The 18,992-nt window shown below is 47.1% G+C and overlaps 1 protein-coding gene across 1 annotated transcript; it reads right to left on the bottom strand.

The window, feature by feature from the left end:
* Positions 1–224: 224 nt before the first annotated feature.
* LRP3 (LDL receptor related protein 3) lies at positions 225–16,453 on the bottom strand. The gene is made up of 7 exons (XM_081335930.1): positions 16,220–16,453; positions 10,371–10,418; positions 9,537–9,675; positions 7,338–7,546; positions 4,494–5,580; positions 3,741–3,873; positions 225–2,683 (listed from the first exon to the last, which is right to left on the bottom strand). Exons 1-7 carry the CDS (start codon positions 16,284–16,286, stop codon positions 1,892–1,894), a joined length of 2,475 nt encoding a protein of 824 aa, XP_081192056.1. The 5' UTR covers positions 16,287–16,453; the 3' UTR covers positions 225–1,891.
* Between the last annotated feature and the right edge of the window lie 2,539 nt (positions 16,454–18,992).

Raw genomic sequence — 18,992 nt, 5'->3', positions numbered from 1 at the left:
TTTTAAATTGGCCTCTTCTCAAAAAATCAGAGAAAGGGATACAAGATACAAGATTAAAATGATGAAATTAAAAAAATTGAAGCATCATACCCAACACTGCAATTGCTACTAGATGTGATTTATGATCCGACCTGCTATCTCAAAAAGTTGGCTTGTTATTCTAGTGGCCTAGCAGCTAATAAAACAATCTTCTGTTTAGGGTAGCAGACAGAACCATTGACAGTCCTGGCAATTTCTTGACTTGTTGTCACGAAAGGAACAAACCGATGAGTGGGTGAAGCTTTATTTTTATTTTATTTTTGTAAGAAATAAAAGAAGTGCAGCCCCAAGGGCTCGGTTTCCCATCACACATTTTACCCAGTGTAGACCAATATTATAAACTGGCAATAATTGGGATTTTCCCTTAAGCAGTCCCAGTAATAACAGCACAAGCCCTGCCTTAGCCCTGTCAGCCAGTCATGTCTCCTACAGCTTCTGAACAGATCGTAGAAAAGCTCACCTCTAGAGGAGCAGAGGTGGACCCATTTTACAGACAGGTACAAACAAAAGAGGCTAGAGAAGGGTGTTAATCCGTAGCAGTGGTTTCAATTTGCACCCACAACTTACACTCGCAAGGCAGAGGAACTGTGTCGGGTTGGGTTTACTTCTGTGAACCTGCAGAAGGAAGAATCACTCTGAGCAATTTCTTTCCCTGGAGAAGATGTGCAGATTGGGAAGTCAACGATAATGAAAATAGTGGAAGAACTGCAGCTACTGTCAGAAGAGATGATGCTTGGGTGGCTTCAAAAAAGGGTTGGACCAATTCATGGAAGCATTGAGGATCAATAGCTATTAGCCTTGATAGCAGTGGAGTTACCTCTGAAGGCCATCTGCTAGATTAGTGGACGTCCCTGGTCAATTGGCTGGTCAATGTGACGACAGACTGTTGAACTAGATGGACCAGGGGCAGCAAGAAACAGGTCAACGTGGGCCTTGTGTGGCTTCTCTTTACTTATAGATATGCTTACTTATTCAAGGGTATCACACCCAGCTTTGCATTCAAAGCAACCAAGGGGCAAAAGGGCAACCTCAGTAAACATCGTGCATATTATCCGCTCTTCAGCCACAAATACACAGTAAAATGATCCAAGAGGGGCAAGGGTGGGGTTGTCAAGCTTCCAGCTCTATAATACTTAAAAGCTGACCTTCGGCCCTGGCTTAAGCATGGCCTGTTGAATAAATCACAACTGGTCCACCCATAGTACTCCCATCAAAACCAAAGCAATGGTCCGAACAGCTTTTTTCACATCACATGAAGCCACCCAGGCAGCGTCAAACCCATCAGGTAGTCCAGACAAGGAATCAACTCCATGGGAACGCTAAAACTATTTTTTTATTGGCTATAGTAATGGAACCTTGCAAGTCTGATTCTGCTGGACGTCCCCACCACCACCGCCACCTTCTTATACCCAGGAGAATTAGGAAAGTGTCTGAGACGGTTCTGCATACTTCCTGCTTATTTTGGACTCAAGCCATGCTGCTTCTCTCGTTGCTTTGGTAACAGATCTAGCCTACCTCCTGTCCTTACTTTTTAGAGGCAGACAACCGTTGTATCTATCCTCTCCCCACCTCAGCGCATCATGTCACTGAACGAGGAGCAGAGAGACTATGAACCCTCTTTCTCCTGGGCTGTCTATAAGCTAATCTTTGCTAAGATAGACATGCTGTAAAGAAAGAGACAAAGGAGAGGGGGGGTGTTGGTGAGGGGGGGTATCCTACTGCGGCACGCGCATGGTGGAGTTAGCGAGGTGATGTGCATCATGGTGTCACTGCAGCTCGGATGTGGATTATGGGGCCTGCGCTATTTGCCTGGTCGTGGTGCACGCAAGGTCTGCCTGTCCAACATGACCCTTTAGCACACCAGTAAAGACTCGTCATCACTGGGACTGATTTCAGGGGCAGGGAGAGGGGAGGGGGCTATTGGCACTTGCATGGAATGGCAACAAGTCGGGTGAATGCCGAAAGGTTCTTCGTGACATGAGCGCGGGTCACCACTGGGCTGGCGTTCCTCCCAAAAAGGGACGGCTCCTTGGCCTTCAGGGTACCCAGACTCCCAGTTTTTTAAGGGCATTGAGTGGTGCGGCTCTTCCATCAGCGGCTGATCCCGCTGAGGCGGTCTCCCCTCTCCAGCTGTCCTGCCACATGCCAGCCTGCCCCGTTGGTGAATTTCTGTCACTCTTTCCAGCAAAGGGTCCCTAAATGTTCTTCCTGAATCTGCCTTGCTGGCTTGTGCGAGTCTGCCCTCGGGGGCTTCTTCGGCCTTGCAGCTGTGCTCGCCCTCAGCGTCCAGCCTTGGACTTGGCACGCTCTCCCCAGCGGATGGGCCTTCTGCTGCTTCTGCCTCCAAGGCCAAGGGGCTGTTTCCAGGTTCGGAAACCCCTCCAGGTGGGCCGCAAGCCCCTTCGGGAGAAGCTGGGAGACTCTCGGCAGGCGTCCCGTCTGTACAGTTGAGGATCCCATCCCCCAGAACCGTCTGGGAGGTACGGGCAGGATGCAAAAGCGGAACCTGTCCTCCTCTCGCCCGAGGCCTGTGAAAGAATCTGTTCCAGAGTCTGCCCAAACGCTGGCGAGAAGAGCTGCGCCTTGAGGAATGGCGCCTCATTTGCCGCCTCATGGCCGTTCGGATGTTCTGCAGCATGGAAGCCTGAAAAGATAAATAACCCGCATAGTTCCCCTGGTGAGTTTCATCAAAACTTTAAGGCAGAGGTGGGGAATGACGGTCTCCTTTATGATTTGTGGACTTCAACTCCCAGAATTCCTGAGCCAGCATGGAATTCTGGGAAGTCCACGAGTCATAAAAGAGCCAAGGTTGCCTACCCCTGAGTCCTAAACCAAGCAAGCCAAACTTAGAATGTAGCTCGGAGGAGAATCACAGTGGAAAAACGTTTCAAGTAAGAAGCATCTCCATCACCCAGGTCATCGTTGTCCCAAAGGCATTTTTTTAGGCAGCAACTGGACTTTCTTGTTTTTCTTTGAAGACATTTCACTTCTCATCCAAGAAGCTTCTCAACTCTGACTGGATGGTGGGGAATGGAGTATAAATGTTTCCATTCCCCACCATCCAGTCGGAGCTGAAGAAGCTTCTTGGATGAGAATGGAAAATCAAAAAAGTCCAGTTGCCTCCTGAAAAAGCACCATTGGGACAAGTTAGAAGCATCTTTTAGACTTCTAACAATGACTCTGTTGTTAGAAAAGGGAGGTCATATCCATTTCACTCTTGACTTGCATTGCAAGGACTGGGGAGACGGCTCCAGAGGGAATGATGATTAGAGGACTGGAGGCTAAAACATAAAAGGAACGGTTGCTGGAATTGGGTATGTCTAGTTTAATGAAGAGAAGGACGAGGGGGGACAGGATAGCAGCCTTCCAATCTCTCAGGGGCTGCCCCAAAGAAGAGGGAGTCAAGCTCTTCTCCAAAGCACCTGAAGGCAGGACAAGAAGCAACAGATGGAAACTAGTCAAGGAGAGAAGTAACCTACAACTAAGGAGAAACTTCCTGACAGTTAGAACAATTAACCAGTGGAACAACCTGCCTCCAGAAGCGGTGAATGCTCCAACGCTGGAAGTTTGTAAGAAGAGACTGGACAGCCATTTGTCTGAAATGGTATAGGGTTTCTTGCCTGAGCAGAGAGTTGGACTAGATGACCTCCAAGGTCCCTTCCAACTTTATTATTATTATTATTATTATAAGAATCCCTTACCTGTGATGCATTATAAACAGGGAAGTCTTCCACGGGAGGAATGAGGCCTTGTGCAATCAGTTGCCCGTAAGAAGGAGGAGCTTCACGCCTTACAAACTCTGCCTCCAGGCGAGTCATCTGGGTTTCAAAGGCCCTGGAATCAGGATCCAAAGAGGAATGAGGGAAAGAGGAGAGAAACTGACCGGGTAACATCAGCGTGGACAGGGTGGTCACTTCCTCCCTCTTTGCATCTACAGGCAGTCCTTGACTTACAACTAATCACTTAGTGAGCAACCCTAACCCTAACCCACCAGCAAAATTGAGCCCCAAATTTCCATTGCTAAGCAAGGAAAATTCTTAAGTGATTCACAGCTCCATTATGTCCCCCTTTTTTGCCAGGGTTGTTAAATGAATCACTGCAGTTGTTAAGTGGGTCACATGGTCATAAAGGGAACCTGGCTTCCCCCACTGATTTTGCTTGTCAGAAGCCGGCTGGGAAGGTTACAAATGATCACGTGACCCGCCCAAGATACTGCAAACCTCATAAATACATGCCGGTTGCCAATTTTGATCACATAACCATGGGGATGCTCCAACAGTCGTAAGTGTGAAAAATGGTCATACGTCCCTTTTTCCAGTTCCACTGTAACTTCCAATGGTCACTAAACAAGTTGAGGAGTGCCTGTATTTCATTTTTCAAGATTTGGCCTCCTCCTCCTCCTCCTCCTCCTCCTCCTCTCCCCCGTAAAAGCAGCCCTAACAGCATCATCTCACCGGTATTCCCTGCTCCTCAGCGAGTAGAGCTTGAAGGCGCAACCCAAGGCGATCACCAACAACAGCCCACAGACGAGGCTCCCGATCAGCGCAGCTGTGATGACCTTCCGGGGCACAATCACCAAGCAGTTGTGCTCATCGCTGCCATCCTGGCAATCCTCCTGTCCGTCACAACGCCAGGTCTCAAAAATGCAGAGGTTGGTGCCGCAGTGGAAGTTCCCCGGCTGGCAGACAAAACAGTTCTTCTCATCTGACCCGTTGGGGCAGTTCTTCTGGTTGTTGCATCGGTCGAGCAAGGAGTAACACAACCCGCTGTTCCCCTCGCAGGGGTACTCGTTCTTCTGACAAGCCGGGCAGTTCTCCTCGTCCTTGCCGTTGGCGCAATGCCACCACCCGTCACAGTGCTGCTTATCGGAGTAACACTCCTCGTCGTCCCCGCACGGGTGCTCCCATGGAAGGCAATACCCTTTGACCTGATACGTTGCGTTGAACCCGTGGCCGGTGCTTTTTGACCAGGCGTAGTACAAGATGGTCATCTGCCCCTTGGAGGACTCCAGGCTGACCGAGTGCTTATTATTCCGATACGAGAGTGTCTCTATCAGATTGTCCGCTTTCTCCTCTAAGCCATCGTACACCTTCACATAATCCTTGTAGCCCAGCTGTAAGCTGAGCTGCAGAAGAACGTGGCGGTTATCTTGGGTGTCCACCTGCCACGTGCAACAGAGGTCAGCCCGACTCCGGTCCAGGCGGAACAAATCTGGCGATGCAAATGACCCATAGAAATTGCTCAGCTTCTTGCCGCAGGAGAGATCGGGGCAATTCTCTTCGTCGGAGCCATCGCTGCAGTCCTTCACGGTGTTACATTTCAGCTCGTTCAGCAAGCACTTGGTGGAATGGGCGAAGTTGCACTGGAACGTCCCCGAAGGGCAGATGTTGGACTGGGGCTCCGATGGGGGGGGGCTGCAGTTTTTCTCGTCAGAATTATCGCCACATTCGTCCATGGAATTGCATTTCCAAGTGGTGGGGATGCATTTGCCATTGAGACAGTGGAATTCATCTGATTGGCAGCTGGCTTGGCCAATCTTTCCTGCGAAGCAAAGGAGAAGAGTTGGAAACTTCTACTGCAAGCGTTAGTTATTTATCTGCGTATTAGATTCTTATCCTGCCTTTTTTTACTTTGTAAGTAACTCAAGAAAAAGAACGTACTTAATACTCCTTCTTCCTATTTTCTCCACAACAACCACCCTGTGGGCTTTCACGCCTAAGGCAGGACTAGAACTCCGTCTCCTGGTGATTGGCCCAAACTCAACCAGATGGCTTTCATGCCTAAGGCGGAACTAGAACTCACAGTCTCCTGGTGATTGGCCCAAACTCAACCAGATGGCTTTCATGCCTAAGGCGGGACTAGAACTCCCAGTCTCCTGGTGATTGGCCCAAACTCAACCAGATGGCTTTCACGCCTAAGGTGGGACTAGAACTCCCAGTCTCCTGGTGATTGGCACAAATTCAACCAGATGGCTTTCATGCCTAAGGCAGGACTAGAACTCCGTCTCCTGGTGATTGGCCCAAACTCACCCAGCTGGTTTTCATGCTTAAGACATGACTAGAATTCCCAGTGTCCTGGTGACTGGCCCAAAGTCACCCAGCTGACTTTCATGCCTATAGTGGGATTAAAGCTATAGAGTGTATATGGAGTGTAAGTGACCTCTTGTTGCTGTCCTGATATTAAAGGTAAAGTTTCACCTCAACTAAGTGCTTGACAGACACATCTAAGCAGGCTTCTTGCCAACAAAACAAGTTTGCTGTTGCCTTCTTTCATTTGTTTAAAACTTCCACAACTAAACTATAGCCCAATATTGTTTGCTGGTCTCTCCACTAGCAGCATCCTTGTGAAGAGACAAACGAGGGTCAGTCTCACAAACACAGCAACATAACACAAGACTGAGATCCTATCTTGGCAAGCACAACCTTCGACTTCCAGCTTGCTCCATGCAAAACATTCTCCCCACAGCTCAGTTCTATCTCTTAAACCTGCAGGACGTTCTACTCATAAATCACTTTATAGCTTTGTTTTACAGGACTTGACAAAAGGCACGAAAGAAGCCAGGATTAGGGCTGGGTTCACACATCACATTAAGCCATGGCCGGTCGATATTTGTTGAGCCAAAATGATGGGTTGAGTTCATATAATGGAGGAAGCCATAAACCTGATCTGCAAGCCTTCAGGGCCGTTTATATTCATGCAACATGCTGAGCCAAAATCAAGACACCCGCACATCGCAGTGCGAACTGGGTCAGAGTGAGAATTGTGTTGGACGTGGATCCAAGAGATGTGAGTTTATTTCTGGTTTACTCTAAGGCAGGGGTGTCAAACTCAATTTCATTGAGGGCCACATCAGCATTGCGGTTGCCCTCTGGGGGCCGGGTGGGTATGGCCAGGGTGGGCATGGCCTACTGGGTGGGCGTGGCCAGAGTGTGTATGGCCTACTGGGTGGGCGTGGCCAGCTCTCCATGGTTCGCATCAAGGGTGCCTATGGGGGCCTGGGCAGGAGTGGGACAGATCTGAGGGTCTCTGGCAGGAGGAGGTTCTCTGGGCCAGGGCCGAGGCAGTGGGGGCCGTTCCCTCACTGTTTCCAGGTTGGCTTCGCGGGCCGCATGAAACCACTTCGCGGGCCGGATCCGGGCCCTGGGCCTTATGTTTGACATGTCTGCTCTAAGGCATGTTAGCTTGTTCCGGTTCATTGTCCTCTCTTAATCGGAAAGCCTTGCGAGGGTGAAATGGAATTAATCTCTCATGTAGACATGACAGCCAGAAATGGAACAAATCAACAGAGGAGATTTTACCTCGGATGTAAGAAAGGCGGAATCCCTGAGCCTGCCCTGAACTCGATGGATCTGAGTGAAAAAAAATCCAGATGTGGTCCCTGGCAGAGATGAACGAAGGAGGGATAAAAGATCCACAGACTTTGTATTCCTCCCCTTTGGAAGAAGGACCCATCATCAACCAGTCTATGGAACATTTGGGAGACTCCTCCACATCAAAGTTCTTAAAACTACCAAGACAAAAAAGATGGAGAGAAAAAAAGAAGACATACAAATGAAGGAAAAGCAGCCTGGTTCACATCTTGCATTCCATCAGAGATTGGTGACCTTTGGAAGGGATAGGACTGGGCCTCCTGACCTTCCCAAGAACTTCAGAAATGTGTATATTTTGTTGGGTTTGGGGGCAAGTGGGGGGGGCGGAGGGAGGACCCTGCCTGCATCCTGTCATAAGTGTGAGGGACCCGTCACGAGGCACTTTTTCCAGCTTCACTGTAACTTTGAACGGGGCTTAAGCGAACCGTCGTTAAGTCGAGGACTATCTGTATTTTATTTTCGTTAATAGCTAAAGAATTTAATTCTTGTTATTTTTACCTGATTCAGGCAGAGGGAGTGTGACAGCTTGTAACGAAGAAAGCAACAATGACTAATCGGCAAAGGCATTTTTATAAGCTGTAGCTTAGGAGCTACCAACAAGGGTTCGTTTTGTTTGTGGAAATGAAGGCAGAGTGAAATATTAATTCATTAAACCAGGTGGAGGGAAAGGGCCTCCATTAATGACTCTTGAATGTGCATTACATCACATGACATCACTCAGATCAATTTTGTCAATGGCACCAAAAGTCAAATGGCACAAACTGCTATGAGTGATGTGTATCATTTGCCATGGTGGCGCAGTGGTTAGAATGCAGCACTGCAGGCTATTTCTGCTGACTGCCAACTTCCTGCAGTTCGATCCTGACCAACTCAAGGTTGACTCAGCCTTCCATCTTCCAAGGTCAGTAAAATGAGGACCCAGATTGTTGGGGGCAATATGCTGACTCTGTAAGCCGCTTAGAGCACGCTGTGAAGCGGTATATAAGTCTACATGCTATTGCTATTGCTATTACTCAGTGGTGTAAATGGCTGACATAATTAACTTCCAGATTATTTTGGATACTTGTTTATTATTTTGGTGGGATGTCTTTGAAACTAGACCTAAATTGGGGTCTGTTGAATTGAGCTGTTACAACTATGTAACAATGTCTGTAGTTCTATCAACAAATAAGTTTGTTTAATCAAGTGCATTCTTATTTTTATACCTCCTGACACAAAATATCTAATCCTGGGTTACTGTTTTGGCCATCTTAGGACAAGCTATTTACTAGCTGGGTTGTCTCAACACACTAAAACGGGCTACAAGAGGCTGTGTACCTTTGTGTGGCTCAGGATGCTGCGTGAAATCAGCCCCATCTTAACTCAGAATTTTGTTGACTTCTTTAAGTACAGCCAGTTGCATGAACACAAGTTATGCTTAGGGCTGAGGATTTTGTGTGAATGTCCTCAATCCTGCAGCATAGGGTATGGTACAGCAGCAAAAGACTTCTTGTACCATACAGGACAGGTAGTCCTTGACTTACAACCATTCGTTTAGTGACTGTTGAAAGTTACAATGGCACTGCAAAAAGTGACCTATGACCATTTTTCACGCTGACGATCATTGCTGCATCCCCGTGATCACATGATCAAAATTCGGAGGCTTGGCAACTGGCATGTACATAGGACGGCTGCAGCGTCCCTGGGTCCCTTCTGACAAGCAGTCAATGGGGAAGCCAGATTCACTTCACAACTGTGTTACTAACCTAAGAACCGCAGAGAGCCACTTCACACCTGTGGCAGCAAAGGTCGTAAAATGGGGCAAAATTCACTTAACCACCGTCTCCCTTAGCAACTGAAATGCTGGGCTCAGTTGCGATCATTAAGTCAAGGACTACCTGTAACCCGCAACCGGGTCAATCAAACCATGCTTAAAGCAGACCATAGCTTAGTGCGATGTGTGAGCACGGTTCCTGCCTCTCACTCAGCCTGACTTGGATCATGTAGCCCATCTGAAGCTACAACCACATTTTAACTCCAGGAAAAGCACTGTAGAAGAAAGCTCCGTGAGAGGCAAACCTCAACTACACCTGAAATTCGACAAGGAAATACATTTTAAAAAAATAAAAATAAAACCACACCACCTACCTAATAGTTATGACATCGCCACGGTCTCCTTGGATGTACCAGCTGCAATTCATGGCCGGAAGATAATTGAGTGGCCAGGAAGGGCTATAGATGACCCCTCGCCGTTCTGTGTGCTGCTCTGGTTTTCCACTACAAGCGGCTATTAAAGGTATCGTCAGAAACAGAAAGTTAAACCTCCAGAGCGTTTGCCCTTTCGGAGTAAAATATCGCCAGGTTGATCTTGCCTTGTTCAATTCCTGTTCCTTCTGCTTTACTAAACTCCTTGCTTGCCTGGCTGAAATGCGATAGGCATTTTTTTCCAGGAGAGAGCATCAATAGCCTCAGTAAGTCGGCCAAAAGGAAAGGATTTTGCCCAAAGCAAGCCAGAGAAATAAACATGATATGCAAAACTGGTTAAAAGATTTCCTCATCATCAAGCAGAATTCAGAAGCAAAGCTAAGTACATTAAAAAAAAAGATCAGCTGGTCCTGAGAAGTGATTGATTTTTTTTTCCCCATCTTCTTCTAAACTGACACACATTTTACTTTCCAAAATTAGTTTTAGAGGCGGGGAAGTTCTAAACTCTGTTGCCCTGATGTTGTTTCTGGACCCCAGACAGAGTAAGGAGATGCTATTGAGCATCTGATGAGTGAATTGTTAAGGAAGTCAGAGAGAGAACATCTCAGCATTATTTTTTGATCCATGCTTTTATGCGATATTAAAAGCATCACCCTATTTGCACATATTCTGAAAGGGACCATTTTTTTCTTAACAGGACACTTATCCGGGAATGGTTTATGAGTCAGCAAGGAGACTATGAAACTTAAATTGTAATTAAAAGGAAATTTATCTTACCCAAGGAAGGGACCGCACTCTCAATTTTCCCGGTCAGGAAGAGATTCACTGTTTTGAAAATCCAAAAAAACATGAATTAGACATTACGGTGATGGCATTTACAGTAAGATATTGATCAAAAACATATAAAATGTGTTTTGCATGAGAGTTAAAGGATTAGATGATTAGAACTATTGAATGGAATGCTTAAAGTTTAAATACTGTAGATTAAATACATTCTTAGCTATGGTCAAAAAGAATAATGAAATTGAGGGAATGAATATACATTAAATTTGGAAGGATGCATATTTTAAGTTATATGCTATTTTTTGTATCTCAGTGCTCTTGTCTCTTTCTTGTGTTTCCCTTTTTTTCCTTCTTTTTCTTTTTTTTCTTCTTTTTTGTCTCTCTCTTTTCTTTACTTTTCTCTTTCTACTTTCTCACTTATCGATTAAGAAATATTTTTTTTTTTAATCCCATTTATATCCCGCCCTTCTCCGAAGACTCAGGGCGGCTTACAAGTTTAGCAGTAGCCTTCATTCTATGTATATGCCTGCTTATTAGGGCTTTCACACACACACACACACACCCAAGCGGCATTATTACAAAGTCAGCTTATTGCCCCCAACAATCTGGGTCCTCATTTTACCTACCTGGGAAGGATGGAAGGCTGAGTCAACCTTGAGCCTGGTGGGACTCGAACCTGCACTAATTGCAGGCAGCTGGTGTTACTTAAGGAGGCATTAGCCCACTGCTCCACCAAGGCTTGACAGAACGTCGCAAAAGGGGATCCTGTGACCTTGGGACACGGCGACCGTCATAAATATAAACCAGTTGCCCAGCATCTGAATTTTGATCACATGACCATGGGGATGCTGCAAAAGTCGTGACTGTGAAAAACGGTCGTAAGTTACATTTTCCAGTGCTGTTGCAACTTTGAATGGGTCACTAAACAAAGTGTTGTAAGTCAAGGACCTCCTGCATTTGTATGGTTGTAGTAGGTCATGGGGACTGGGGAGGAGAAGCTTATAAGATAGTTGTGTCCAAAATCCACATTTGCTCACTTAGACTTAAAAGAAAAGAGGAATGGGTTTTGCTAAGATGAATTCTGCACAACTCTCAATTTATAAATATAAGTCTCCTAAGTCCATTATTCCCCCGCCCGTTTTATAAAAATAGATTTGCCATGTAACTGAAATTATACAAGAGGTTATTCTAGTTTTTCTTTACCATCCAGGAGGTTTTGGAAGGGTTTATATGGAAAAATTAGAATTAAATCCACCAATGTAAATACAGCTAAATGTTGAAAAGATTGCCACTTGTAAGAATATTTAGAATTTGGGGGAAGAAATAAACTGAAATAAACACGGTAAAGCTGGGGTTGCCTACCCCTGGTATAGGGTATCCTGATGGAGCAGGGGGCTGGACTAGAAGACCTCCAAGGTCCCTTCCAAGTCTGTTATTCTGTTATTGTTCTGTTATTGTTATCTCACATCCAGAGGAGGGGGCTTCTAATTGGGCTAGCCCAGGATTTGGGAGAAAAAACCTTTGCAATGACAACAGGCTGGAGGATTCCAGATGTCAGCAGGAACCTTATTCCCACTGGCCAAGCAAAAACACTTTCTTAAAACACCCCACTCTACATGCACATGACCTCGTGTGCCCTCCCTCTGGACTCCCGAGACCTAGACAGGCTGTTTAACCAGATCTCCCTGAAGATTCTACAACTAGTCTGCTCCACTGAGCAGGCCCAGCAAAAACCAAGCAGACCCCTTAGAGCTCTGCAGAATGTTTGATGTGACCTGAAAGGGCCTTTAAAATCCAGCCACGGTGCAACAGCCTAGAGCAGCGCCACCTTTCATTAAAAACACATCACACTATTCCCGAAGACTCTGGCTTTTTGTTATTTCTATTTATAGAATAGCATTCCTTTTGATGGCAGGAAGCAAAAAAACAGAGCTGGGGAAAGGAGGAGGGGAGGCAGCTGCTTACAGCCCCCCCTTTTTTCACCCATTGTTTATCCACTAAAACCAGAAATCTGTACATTTATACATTCTCACCCCACCTCACTTTCAATTTCTTCCAGCTCCAGGCAACAAACTGCATCCAGTATCAATGAGTTCCGTTGGGATCCTATCCTAGATTAGTGGCTTTCAAAGTATGGACTGGTGTCAGGGGCGAAGAATCAGGACTACATGTTAAGTTCCAATTACCGGTAAGCTGATTTATTACTACGCACAGACATAAGAATCTAGTCAAGTAATGGGCAGCACTAAATTGGGGCTAGATAAGATTCAGTGGAATTCAAGAGGGTTGGACTTAGTGAGTGCTTAAAGATCTAGGCTGATTACACACTTGACTCCGCCCTCCAGGCTCAGCCTGTCCTTCTACAACAGGGGTGTCAAACTGCCAGCCCGCAGGCTGCACGCATCACGCAGAAGCCGCACCCACCCCATTGCCAGCAATGGCAAAACCATCCCGATACGTTGTGCGACGTCACGTGACGACACAAGTTTGACATGCCTGTCCTACTACAACTGGGGATCCCTGTAACTCTTTCAGGAAATCCACAAAGCCAAATCCATGAATATTTTTAAATGCCTAATAACAGCAAATGCCGATAGATAACAACTATTCACCAAAATATTTGTGGGCCACTGCCCTAAATTAAGCATAAATGGCAAGGCTCATTTCTAAATGTTTTTTAGGCTTTCCATTTGTCTGCCCACAAGATAATCAACACCTACGATATTACCTAGCTTGGTAATGAAATGACTGCAAGAAAACCACTAAACTCAAGACAGCATCAAGGACCTGAAAATCAACACTATATTTGGGAGCTGTTCACCCACAGAGAAAAGGAGAAACTTACAAAGAAGTCTGTCAGTCAAATTAACTCTTCTTACTCACACTTAAAAAAAGGTCAAGGTAAAGGTTCCCCCGCACATGCGTGCTAGTCGTTTCCGACTCTAGGGGCCGGTGCTCATCTCCGTTTCAAAGCCGAAGAGCCAGCGCTTGTCCGAGGACGTCTCCGTGGTCATGTGGCCGGCATGACTAGACGCCAAAGGCGCACGGAACGCTGTTACCTTCCCACCGTAGTGGTCCCTATTTTTCTACTTGCATTTTTACGTGCTTTCGAACTGCTAGGTTGGCAGAAGCTGGGACGTGTAACAGGCGCTCACTCTGTTACGCGGCACTTGGGATTCGACCCGCCAAACTGCCGACCTTCTGATTGACAAGCTCAGTGTCCTAACCCACTGAGCCACCGCGTCCCATTACTCACACTTACCAAGAAGTAAATCTATAGATTTTGCTATAGATTTCGCTCATTCCGCCGGGACCTGAAGACCTGGCTCTTCGAGCTTTCTGGCCTAGACTGAGAGTATTAACTGGGGTTTTAATTGTATTTTTAATTGTAATTGGGTTATATTTCAAGGTTAGTGTGATTATTTTAATTGTTTTTAATTTCTGTAACTTGTTGCATTGTTTTAAAAAACCTTGTGAACCGCCCTGAGTCCTACGGGAGAGAAGGGCGGTATATAAGTTTAATAAAATAAATAAAATAAATAAATAATGCATCTTCATCTTAAAGGAAGTATTTAGTAAAAAAAAAAAGCCTTCTCTTAAGTGCATCGTTGATAACTAATAATAAATCAAAATCTGAGGTTGCTAACGCTATGCAGACTATCTCTATTTTTCTCTATAATGTCTCTCTATCAAAACTCCTGGAAAAAGAAGTGTTCTTGCAATTGGCAGGAGAGAAGACAGGAAGTGGAGCACACAGGAAACTGTGCAGAGAATAAAGCAACAAATATCGTGAAGGACATCATATCCTGATATTACTCAACCGCTATCCACGATGGATATTGCTGAAATAATTAGTATCCGCAGTGCATCGCTTATATCCTCTAAAGATGAGCAGGTACGAATTAACCTCGTTAAATGTTCAGACAACTCTGCCATAAAGCCCGTGAAGATAACATTGCAGCTTTTCTGGAATCAGTATCAGACCAAATAGACTATTGTGTATAATAAATATATCTCGATAGCAAGATGCATTCCTGGTTACGGGTTCCAGGATTTTTAAATTTTAGCAGAGACATTAAAGATTCCAAGGATGCCAAAGAACAGGTTTATTTATTTATTTTATTGAATTTGTATACCGCCCTATTCCCGTAGGACTCAGGGCGGTTTACAGGGCAGTTAAAACCATGAAATACAAAAAATTAAAAACAATTAAAACAATTAAATTAAATTCAAGCCCCAAGAGTAAATCTAAAACCCAGTTAAATTAACAACCCCACAGTCTGGACCAAACAGATCAAAGAGCCAAGTTTTCAGGTCCCAGGTAAATGAGCGAAGGTCGGGGGCAGTCCTAAGTTCCATGGGTAGTTGGTTCCATAGGGCAGGCGCACCCACAGAGAACGCCCTTCCCCTGGGAATAACCCGCCGGCATTCATTAACCGGCGGTACCCTGAGAAGGCCCACCATGTGGGGGCGCACAGGACGATGGGAAGATGATGCCGGCAGCAGGTGTTCCCTTAGATAGTCCGGACCCAAGCCATTTAGGGCTTTATAGGTCATTACCAGCACAAAGAGTCATAATTGTAAGGACCGGAAAGTTATTTCTATGTTCTGGCTTCTGCTGTGAAATTTTGCAGACTACTTGACTTCCTGGCCCAAGAAATCATTCAATTAGATTCCCTTTCTATCCTGCCACAGTCACAACTTAATGTTTGCCTTACCGTCCAGATTGCTACATCTGTTTAGAAATAAGCCCTAGTGAACTAAATGGGCTTTCCAGGTAAGCTTGTAACCGACTTTATAGTTGCATTATTATCTCATAATGGCTTTATAAGTGCTTTTCCTGCCTTTGAGCTAACAAAAAAATCTATTCTAAAATGTAGTTCTTCATTTTTTTTTAAAAAAAGAATGCTTTTTCTATGCATTATTCATATCTGGAAATTTTCAATGGATTACATTAATAAAAGTTCTCTCTTTTTTAAAAAAAAATGTCCTGGACGCAGGGATAGAATGTCTATGATGTCATCAGCAACAAATCAAGCCGTCCCTAAGAGAAACTGCCCAAACTTGTTGCAAAATGGAATCGTGGCTCGCCTTCCTCACTGTTGTCTACCAACTTAGCCCAAGACGCTCCAGAGTGAGAAAAGAAAAAAAGGAAAAAAAAAAACATCTCCCCACCCACCCCACCTTAAAAAACCCACAGGGCACACACACTCCGACTGCGGAACACAACCCCTGGTGTGGCAGCTGGAATCACACCCGCCTGCGCTGGAGCAAACAAAGCTGATGTCACTTCATCCCGCAGTGCCCTTGCACGAGGAAAACACGCGTGCTTGCCGGAGCTGCAGTCACGCACAACCCCGCTCTCCAACTCGGGACCTGCCAGCGGCGCAAATCCTATCCAAGTTAGCTGCACAAAAGCGTCTGGAAGCTTTTCTTCCCAAGCTGCACCTTCACTTTTACTTTACTGGGTCTTCCGGGGCTCCTGTTATTTTTTTTTTTTTGGGGGGGGGAGGGACTGTGTGACCTTAAGGAGTCCCCGAGGATGTCCCGCGGGGCGTCTTGCGGCTCTCCGGGCGCAGGAGGAGCTCCGGGGAGCCCAGACCGAGCGGACCCGGGTGGGCAAGTGCGCGCAAGGGATCCGGATGGCTGCTTGGCCGGCTTCCTCCTCCTGCGGGTCCCACAACCAGGTGCCCTCACCTGCCCAGCCCGGGGGCTGCTCTCCGCCGGCCCCACGCCTGGGGTGCTCCTACCTCCCCTCCGGGCACCCCGAACGACCTCCCAGCCCCAACCCCGAGAGCTCCGGGAGCCGAATTGGGCGCCGGAGAGGGCTGGCTTCGACTCACCCAAGCAGAGCGCCGCCAGCGGTCCCAGCGCGCCCGGGGGCCGCGGCTCTGCAGACGCCGCGTCCATGGCGGGCCGCTCTCCGCGCTGCGCCTCGGCCGCCGAGCTGCGGCGGCCGGGGCGGGCGAAGATCACAGCGGCGCGGCCAGGCGAGGAGCATCCCGTCCGGGCTCCATGGCCCGCGCCTCGCTTCGCCCGCTGGCCGCGGCTGAGAGCTGGGAGGCCGCCGCCGCCGCCGCCGCCGCCGCGCTCCGAGACCCAGCCCCGCGTGACGCGACGGCTCGGAGGGGCAGGTCGACAGCAGGCAATGGCCCGCCGGGCCGCCTCCGCCTCCGCCTCCTCCTTGCCGGCTCCTCCCCGCGCTTCCCCCGGCCCAGCCGCCGCGTCTCCGCGCACCCCGGGCCGCAGGAGGATGCTGGCTCGCCCGGCAACTGTTGCAAGAGGCGCAGCTTTGCCACACCGAAAGGCAGGCAGGCAGGCAGGCAGGCAGGCAGGCGTGTGTGCGTGCGTGTGTGCCCCGGAGGAGGCTTCCTTGAAGGACACGCGTGTCTCTGAGCATGCACCGAGTTTCTTCCCGCTTCCTCCGCTGCTCCTGGCCGGGCAGACGTTGGGGATCGCCCATCCGCGCCCCGCTGGAAAGCACCAGCCAGCGGGGCTGCGGTTGGGAACGAGCTAAGGGTGGTTCGCACGGGCGCCGGAGGAGCTGCTGGCGTTGCGCTTTCGCCGTGGCTGGGTCAGGAATTCCTGTCGGCTGGGGTTCACGGGATGCATTTGGGAACTTGTCGAGAGTCTCTGGCCACGTACAGAGTTCTCCCTCAGTGCCTCTTTTAAGGGCAAAACCTTTGGGGCTGACAGTGGGCCGGGGGCGGGGGCGGGGGGGGGGTTGCCTGATCACATTTGGAAATGAGGAATCCTTTAAGTAGATCACCAACTTTTGAATCCAAGCATTGGAAATGGCGTTATTTTTGCCCCATACCAGAATATTATTGCGAGCCAGCCCTGCAAAGGAGCGCAGTATTCAGCCTGGCAGCGTTACTCTTGTGGCATTGCTTAAAGCAGTGTGGTAGGATGGCACACCTTTGCAGGGACTTATCCAGCTCATCTAGTGACCGATGTTACAATGGCACTGAAAAAAAAATGACATGTTTTCCACATGTCTGTGGCAGAATTCCCCCTAGTCACGGGATTCAAATTAGAAGGCTTGGCAACTGACTCCTATTGCAGTGTCCCAAGGCCATGCGATCCCCTTTTGCAACCTTTTGAGAAGCCAAAGTCGTTCGGGAAGCCAGATTCGTTTACAAACTGGGTTACTAACTTAACAACTGCAGTGATTCACTTAACAGCTATGGCAAGAATGGACATAAAATGGGGCAAAAAAATCACTTAACTGTCTCACTTAGCAACAGAAACCTTGGGCTCCAGTGTGGCTATAAGTTGAGGACAACCTGTATTTCGTAACTTCTATAAGAACTGGCCAGGCCTTATAGCAATGTGATGTGATGTGTTTTCCCATTGCTGGCAATGGGGTGGGCGCCGGCCAGCAGTTTGACACCCCTGCCTTAGGAACTGTGATCTAATTCTAAGCATCCATTGAATTCTTTTCATTCCCAATTTATGAAGGAAATTTTTGCCAACCATGGTGCTCATGGAGTTCCTACCCAAATTTTCTAAGAGATTTTATTCGAAGAACATTCTTTAGGTTTTACGGAAGCCAAAGTTCCTCAACAGGACTACAAAAGAAATAAAACTGCAGTGCACAGACTTTTAAGAGGACCGTTATTGACTACAATAATTCACCAGGTCCTTTGCTGGAATCTTATGTGTTTCCTCATTCAAAGAGACAACTGGCAATGTTGTTGTGCCCTTATGACTCTAAAATCATTGCTGGCTACTTTTAAATTATACTCTGTAACTGGAGTGATACAAATACCCAATAAAAATATAGATGCTCATTAATTAATTCAGTAATTATCTTTATCTGTTCTTTCAAAAAAAAATTCTCAAAGAAGGTCTTAATTTTCTGCTTGAAAAATGCAAGTGAAACATTCCAGCTATTTCATAGATGGGTTGCAGATGAATCTGTATCCTGCTGCTCAATTATTTACAAGGCAAAAATGGTTCACAACCTGATCTTCTTGCACATTGTGTTCTGCTGAAGTTCATTTAAGGTCAGCTGCAAAGGATTTGGCAAGATTGCTTTGCTGGAATCCTTTAAGATCTATCCAATCTACCCTCTTAGTTTCCATAACAGGAGGGAGATTGAAACTTGAGCTTTGAGTAAAACGAGGCATGAGGTTGATGTCTCTCCCTCAAGATCAAATATTACAGGTAGTTCTCCGCTTAACAACCACGATGGAGCCCAAAATTTCTGTTGCTAAGGGAAAAATTCCTTAAGTCACTTTTGCCCCATTTTATGACTTTTCTCGCCACACTTGTTAAGTGAATCACTGCGGTTCTTAAATTAGTAATCCGGTTGATAAAGGAATCTGGCTTCCCCCTTGACTTTGCTGGTCAGAAAGTTGCCAAAGAGGATCATATCACCCGCCCCCTCCTGCTGCCCCCCCCCCAGGACACTGCGACCGTCATAAATGTGAGCCAGTTGTCAAGCATCGGAAACTAAATTGTGTGACCATGGGGATGCTGCATTCATAAGTGTGGAAAATGGTCATGTGTCCCTTTCTTCAGAGCCGTTGTGATTTCGAACGGTCGCTAAATGGACTGTTGTAAGTCGAGGACTGGCTGTATAGGATTGTGTGGTCCTACAACTTCAACCGC

This window comes from Vipera berus, assembly GCF_964194415.1.
Source record: "Vipera berus genome assembly, chromosome: 10".
NCBI lineage: Eukaryota > Metazoa > Chordata > Lepidosauria > Squamata > Viperidae > Vipera > Vipera berus.
The sequence above is the reverse complement of the archived record's forward strand: the minus strand, read 5'-3'. Positions and strand labels throughout refer to the sequence as shown.

What these genes read in the sequence shown, in the direction of transcription:
- LRP3 (XM_081335930.1), bottom strand. Translation starts at nt 16,286, where the DNA reads ATGGACGCGGCGTCTGCAGAGCCGCGGCCCCCGGGCGCGCTGGGACCG. An exon ending in GAGTGCGGTCCCTTCCTTGG is followed by an intron (nt 9,676 to 10,370) that starts GTAAGATAAATT and finishes TACCTTTAATAG; the next exon opens with CCGCTTGTAGTGGAAAACCA. An exon ending in CCGCCTTTCTTACATCCGAG is followed by an intron (nt 5,581 to 7,337) that starts GTAAAATCTCCT and finishes TTTGCTTCGCAG; the next exon opens with GAAAGATTGGCCAAGCCAGC.